Source organism: Egretta garzetta, unplaced genomic scaffold, assembly GCF_000687185.1.
Source record: "Egretta garzetta isolate BGI_Z169 unplaced genomic scaffold, ASM68718v1 scaffold71, whole genome shotgun sequence".
Taxonomy (NCBI): Eukaryota; Metazoa; Chordata; class Aves; order Pelecaniformes; family Ardeidae; genus Egretta; species Egretta garzetta.
In genome coordinates, this window is record NW_009258618.1 from 766,654 (window position 1) to 773,448 (window position 6,795).

The window sequence follows — 6,795 nt, forward strand, 5'->3', positions numbered from 1 at the left end:
GAGCCGGCAGTCCGTGCTGTGCGGCAGCCAGAATATCGTTCTCAACGGCAAGGTAGGCGGCGGGGAGGGGGCTGCGGAATTCCCCCGTCCCGGTACCTCGTTCTGCTCGGCTGGGTGGGAGGGGAGCGCGGCCAAGCCCCTCTCCGCTGACAACTGCAACCCCTGGTACCGGAGCTCTGCGGTCTCAGAACACAGACAGAGCCTCCTCTGTGCCTGAGCAGGTCGCGCTGCTGTCATCCCTGCCACAACATGGTTCTGTTGGTGCCTAAGCCTTGCTCTGTGCATTGGCTCATTTGGTGCAGCTCACTGGCACGATGGGGAAACAGCTGGTGGCTCCAGGCTCCTCTGCATTTGCTCGCTTACCTCTGTTTTTTCTCCAGACAATAGTTATGAACGACTGCATCATCCGTGGTGACCTGGCAAATGTGCGGGTTGGACGGCACTGCGTGGTGAAAAGCCGCAGTGTCATTAGACCGCCCTTCAAGAAGTTCAGTAAAGGGTAAGAGGTTAAGAGGTCCCCTCCTTTTAGGCAAAGTGAAGGTAAAATCTACATGCTTAAGAAAATACATCAGCTTGGCCGAGATCTCTATGCAGAGGGCTGTGTTCCTTTTGCAGCAATTTGCAGAAATATGCCCCTCCAAACTTGCCTTTTCCTCAGATTTTCAGCTTTGCCTTGTGGGTTAGCGTCGCCTTCAGACCACCGTATGGAAAGGCTGAGATATATTAAAATAGCAAAGTGAAGAACGTGTTTCCCTTGTTCTTTGTTTACTTGCAATGTCTTCCTGTTGCTCATTTGGGTCACTGTTTAGAAAGAGATGAGAAGAGACCAGTTGCTCTTCAGTCTTCCTTAGCATTAGATCTACCTCTGGTATAATCCAGCTGGGGACGGGAGACTTCACAGTGCGATTTGGGGGTCTGACAGTGTGGCGGATCAGTCTGTTGCATGCCTGAATAAATAACTCTCGTGTCACAGGGTGGCTTTTTTCCCTCTCCACATTGGTGACCACGTTTTCATAGAAGAGGACTGTGTTGTCAATGCAGCCCAGATTGGCTCCTATGTCCACATAGGCAAGAACTGTGTCATCGTGAGTGCCGTTTGTCTTTCCTTGGAATCCTTGAGTACTGGTGAGGCTTTGTACTTTGTACAGTGGAAGGGTACCCGCACCGGCCGGTTGGAGCAAGCATGCTTAGTCTGTGCCATTCCTTTCTTCTCCTTTCCCTTCTCCACAGAAAGCGGTGCTTTTGGTTTTGCTGTTCTGAGGGTAGCGGGTCCAGCTGACCGCTGTCTGGGGAATCTGTCCCAGCAATGCTGTAGCTAATGGGACTGCCCAGGGAAGACAGCCTTTCCAGGAAGCACAAGTGGAATTGTGCTTCTACACAAATAACACCAAACAGTCGAGGTTGCTGTCTGTTGAGTTAGAAAAGGCCTTGCTATGTTACTGCACGACTCAGATTCTAGGTTCCAGTTTGCGCATTGACATGTGTCAATATGCAGATGCTTGTGTGCGTGTCAGTCGAGAGCAAGCGGATTTTTTGTCCTCAAAAAAAGGAAAACTCGATTTTTGTTGGGAAAAGCATTCAGTCAGGGTAAAGATTTATTCCTGTGATCCCTTATACAGAATGCATTTTGAGCAGTTAAACTCATTGAAGTTTAGGTAACTTATCAGAAATAAGCAAAAGCATACAGTATTTTAAGTATAAACTTCACCTAATCTCTGTTTTAGGGTCGCAGATGTGTTTTGAAAGACTGCTGCAAAATCTTAGACAACACAGTACTACCTCCTGAAACAGTAGTCCCACCTTTCACAGTCTTCTCGGGCTGCCCAGGTATGCACCCTCTAACTTTACTTGCACAGAAGTGTGGATAATGTGGATGTTCTTATTTTAAAATGAGATTCCTCTGGCAAAGTTGCATTTAATGCCTAGAAATAAATGTACAGGGCACTTGGTGAACTGAAAAATAACAATTTTAACTTGTGAAACTCGCTGCTTTAGCTTACGTTGGGTAGCTGCGGCCATCCTGTACAGTAAGCAGTGCGGCTTTTTGGGCACCCAGAACCCAGCAGGCGTTAGGCTCTGGCAGAGGGAGCACTCCTCCTTCTATGGTTTCTGGTTTTGCAGGTATCTTGGTAGTTCAAACTATAGGAAATCCACTTGCTCGTTATTCATATGTTAATAGGGAGGTGGGTACGTTACACTGAGGTATACGAATGTTTAGTTTCTGCCCATCGACCTGGCTGTGCCAGAGATCTCATTGTAGAAGTTACACACTCGATGGTGTTTTACAGGGAATGGTGGAAGCCATTACAGGACCCCGCTGGGGCAGTCTGTCTGACTGCTGGTCACGGGGTACAGTGGGAATGATCCTACCACACTGCTCGGCATGAGAGAAGAGCCCTTCGCTGTTCTATTAGTGTTTACTTACAGTTCAGTCAAAGTCACTGCTTTGAACGTTGAATGTACGCTTATTTCTGCTTTCTCCTGCAAGAACGCTGTTGGTCATGCTCTTGTTCTTCTTCCAGGACTCTTCTCTGGGGAACTCCCGGAATGTACCCAGGAACTCATGATTGATGTTACGAAGAGCTATTACCAGAAGTTCTTGCCACTCACTCAGGTCTAGTAGCCTATTTATCATGTTTCAGAGCAGTAAAGGCATGCAGGAGTATTATGGGGCGGGGAGAGGGATAATGTTCAGTGAGACCAGGGCATGGCCCTCCGCTGTTCCCAAGCACTTCTGTGAGTGTTCCTCAACACTAACAGTCTGGCCAAGCAGTCCCTCGTGAAAGCTGCTGTCATGTTGTTTAAACTTTGTATGCTCATTTGAATGTAATTCATTCCATGTTGTCTGAATTGTGCCATTAAATGTTCTGGAGCTAGGAAAGCCGATTGAATTCCCTTTAGGGCAGCATCTCCTCCTTGCAGCTGGGGAACAGGCAGAGTTGACACATGCAGTCTGCAGCCTAAGCCTAAGCCTGTCTTTCATCTCCATTCTGTTGCTAACCCAAAGCAAGCGAGTTTAACATTTGCTGGAAGCAATCTCCATCTTAGAACAGAAGTGCTGTGTGGCTGATGTGCATGTTACAGGCAGTTACTTACCAGGGTTGATTAGACCCGGTGCTTTCCTTTGGAAGAATATTTGCTGCTCTGTAGGCCTGCATGTTGAGGTGGATGGCCTCTTCCTTTCCTCCCTGAGGACTGAGATTCTCTCCTGTAGGGACAGGATATCTTCATCATCCTGAGATTGGCTTTAGGCTGACACTGAAACCTCTCTCTCTCTGCCTTGCCTGACAGGACACTTCTTAGCTTTTAGCTCTTGAAGTAGACATCAGTCCTGTGCTCTCACCCGTCACGCAGGGCTATCATTCTCGTGGCCAATGCACGTTCTACTTCCTGAATGTCACAGACCTTAAAGAGCCAAAGGGCTTTGGAAAGAGGAGTGCCGTGTCACTCGCAGAGTTCAGTGGGTAATTAAAAGCAGAAAATGGAGGTGGGTGAGCGAATGCTGCAGTTATGCCCACTTAGTATATATATTTGCAAAAAGCTCTTTGGTGTTTTTCTGCATTTTAAAACTTGAGAGGGAGATTCAGACTTCTTGGAAAGACTGAACATTTTGTTTTGGACACGTACTAGAGCAGGAATAATTCTTGCTGGGAGCAGCTCTGTGGAAGTTGGAGACAGCTGATGCTTATGTGTACCTGACTCAGTACCAGACAACTGGCTAAAAATGAATCTGCCTGCTCTGGTTGTGTTATGTTAAAGCTTAGCATCGCCCTTCTCTAGCTTTTAAAACTGGGGCTCCTGCATGTTGTAGTGTAGCAGCTGGGGGCCAGGATGTGCATTAGTGACGTAGGTGTATGGCTGTGAGACCAGTGGCCCTGGAGCCTCCAGCTGTTCTGTATAATGCAAAGTACTGATACACCTTAAATAGCAAATAGCTGTGCAAGTACTAAAGTGTGTAGTAACTACTGTTAATCGAGTGTAAAACCACTGACTGGTTTGTTTGTATTTTTACTGTACATAAATTAAAGCCTCTTCAGTTGTTCAAGTGACTCAAGGTTGTGACTCTTCAAATCAAACTTGAGACTAGAGTGAGGTTTCTGAGGCACGTGAGCCGCAGTCTCTTGTCCTGTGACTGTTAGAGCGCCTTAAAAAAAGTGAAGTACAGTGTGAAACAGCTTCTTTCTGCCTCTGAGCTGATGACTTTCACCCACAAATGATTCCAGTGCTGGTTTACAATGGCTCTTGGTTCTAATGCTCTTTGCTTCCGTTCTTCATGCTGAAGCGAGAATCCTAAAGCCACCAGCGTGACTGTAAAATCCTCTCTTCAGCGCTGAAACGTTAGGCACACCTATTTGGTACAGCAGTAGCTACCAATGCGTTGATTCAAGCACTTGGGCATGGCCCGCTCTTTGGGTCCAGCCGTCCCAGATGGCTTGGCTCCTTTTGCACCCGTGTGAAAAATCCGGAGCTGGAGCCATGGCAGGGAGCACAGCTGGGACAAGATGAGGAGATTCTGTATTGAAGCTTCAGCAACTGGGCTGCTACTGCTGAGCTCCCTGATGCAGTGGATCAGTGAGGTCGTGTCTGGTTTCAGCACAGGTGAGGTGCTTTACTGGGAGCCTAGATGCAGCGGGAGTATTGTACCTCCTAGCCCATACTGGCGAGAAATACCTGCTCCATGGCAGCTGCGTTCCCCAAGTCCTCCTGAAGTGGGAGTGGAGACGAGCGCAGAAGGAAGCTGTGTTCTCCCTGCCTTCTCGTGTGGGGTCAGGGGGATGTCCATTCCAAAGGCTCAGGCTCACTGCTTTTGCTACCTTCATGCAAAAGCATTGTGTTCCTTGCGTTTGTGCTACAAGCAGCTTCCTCATTGACTTCAGTCTCCAAAAACGTTTAGCTCCTGCTGTCCGGGAGCTGACTAGCCCTTGCAGAAGCCGTTTGCAGCGAGGGGCTATAGGAGGCCTCCCCCATCACCAGACCTGACAGGTTTGGGGATTCCCACAAGGTTTCCTGCAAGGCAGATGTTGAGGGGTGCTGCCACTCGCGAGTACTACTTTGCCCTGTTTGCTTGCTGTCTCTTGGAGTGCAGGAAGCCACACTGTACTGGGTCCGGAGGGGGCTGTGTGTGCTGTGTTGCCATGGTGTCCCTGCAAAGTTTCAACACCACGCAGTACGTTTCACCGGGATCGCTTGATTCATGGCCACAGCAGGGCATGGTGAAGCTAGGCTGCTGAGGGGTGGGAAGAGGTGGCTGCCAAATTAAGGGGCGCGAGTTTGAGAGTGGGATGGCAGCTGGAAAAGTGTTGCGTTTCTGCGATGGCTTGGGCAGCGTGGCTGCGGTGCACTGAGGGGTATGTCCCTGCACGGTTACTTAGGTGTTTCTTGGCCTACTCATCCTTCTAGCGGGCTGAGCCAACACTTCTGCCTTAATTAAAACCTCTTTTATTGTCTCTGTTAAGGTGGCCTCTGCCAGGGTCTAAAACCAAGTCGCCACTGAAGATCTCAAACACTCAGCACTGTTAACATTCCTTAGATTTGGCCACTTTATCCTCTCCTCTGAAGCATCCCTCTGACCCGGGCTCACCTCTACGCCTCTGCCAGCTCTGGAAAGACGGAGCCTCAGTGGGTTGCAGCGTGCAACTACAGCCCCGGGGAATTACAGCTTTCTGACGGCAACGTTCAGTCTAGCACAGCGCAATAAAACGTGACTTCCGAGGGAGGGCTTTGCTGCCTAGCCAGAGAGGAGCGGTAGGTGCCTGGGGAAGCATGCCCCTTGGGGAGGGAAATGCCTTCTTTCAGGAATCTTGTACAAACAGTGATCACTTCAAACACTGAACTGCTGTATTGCTTCACTGGTCCTATGCGCTTTGCTCCAGTTTACCCTGGCTGGGTGCCAGTCACTCGTAGGGCATGGGGAGCCCTCTGGAGTGGCCAGCAGGGTCTGCAGGGCCCTTCTCACCTTCACCGTGCCCACTGTGGGCTGCGAGCGGTGCTGGGCTGGGCACAGATGGTTCCTCGGGGTCGCAGCTGCTCAGCGTATGGCGCGGGGAAGAGCCGCTGCCAGCGAGGGGCTGGGCAGGGAGGTGACGAGGTCACCGGCTGGGCAGAGGCCACGTCTGCTTTTCGTGGAGCAGAATTTCCCGAGATTGTCTGGCTCCACCAGGGGAATAACAGCTTAACTGTTGGCTGCACTGGACTCTGCAAGCCACCCTGGTGCGACCGATGGCTTGCGTCGATAGCTGATGGCTAGCTGGGTGCCATCTGCACCCCTGTGGGTCCAGCAGGCTGCAAAGGCCAGCGCTGCCTGTTCTTTGTTAGCCAGGCCTGAAAGAAGCTGCTTTTGTCAGTGGGGCAGGGAAGCCAGGTGAGGGCAAGGCCCTGTCCTCAGCCCGGCATTGGTAGGGTGGGACCCGGCGAGCCCGGGGGGAGAGGGCAGCCCGGGGGCTGAGGTGCTGCGCCGGCTCCTTGTGCCCTCCCCAGTTATTTTTCATCGGCGTCTTGTTCTGCGGCGGCAGGATCAGGCGGAGGGATGAGAACCGGCGCCCTGGGTGACCGGGGGCACCGCGAGCGGGTGGGGCTCTGCGGAACGAAGATGAGCTGCGGGGCCAGATCGGCCGGGTCTGGGGTTGGAGGCGCGGCACAAAGCTGCGGGGAACGGGCAGCCCGGTCGCCGTTTCTCTCACGGAAGAACCACGCCGGGAACGAGCTCCAGCGCGGATCCCCCCTTCGCCGAACGCCCCGCGCTGGGGGCTCCCGGGACGCCCCCGCGGGCGCGGAGGGACAGGGGCAGCCGGGCCG

At 51.6% G+C, this 6,795-nt stretch overlaps 2 protein-coding genes across 2 annotated transcripts in view; both read left to right on the forward strand.

Annotated features, from left to right (window-relative positions):
• DCTN5 (dynactin subunit 5) overlaps positions 1-6,439 on the forward strand; it is a 7,531-nt gene extending 1,092 nt beyond the window's left edge. Inside the window, exons 2-7 of the mRNA XM_009648084.2 lie at positions 4-52; positions 381-499; positions 974-1,085; positions 1,725-1,827; positions 2,523-2,614; positions 5,457-6,439. Of these exons, the coding sequence (XP_009646379.2) occupies positions 4-52; positions 381-499; positions 974-1,085; positions 1,725-1,827; positions 2,523-2,614; positions 5,457-5,477 (496 nt within the window). The 3' untranslated portion in view covers positions 5,478-6,439. The remainder of the gene's footprint in view (positions 1-3; positions 53-380; positions 500-973; positions 1,086-1,724; positions 1,828-2,522; positions 2,615-5,456) is intronic.
• An 87-nt stretch (positions 6,440-6,526) lies between these two features.
• PLK1 (polo like kinase 1) overlaps positions 6,527-6,795 on the forward strand; it is a 6,092-nt gene continuing 5,823 nt past the window's right edge. Inside the window, exon 1 of the mRNA XM_009648106.2 lies at positions 6,527-6,568. Coding sequence (XP_009646401.1) covers positions 6,527-6,568 — 42 coding nt within the window. The remainder of the gene's footprint in view (positions 6,569-6,795) is intronic.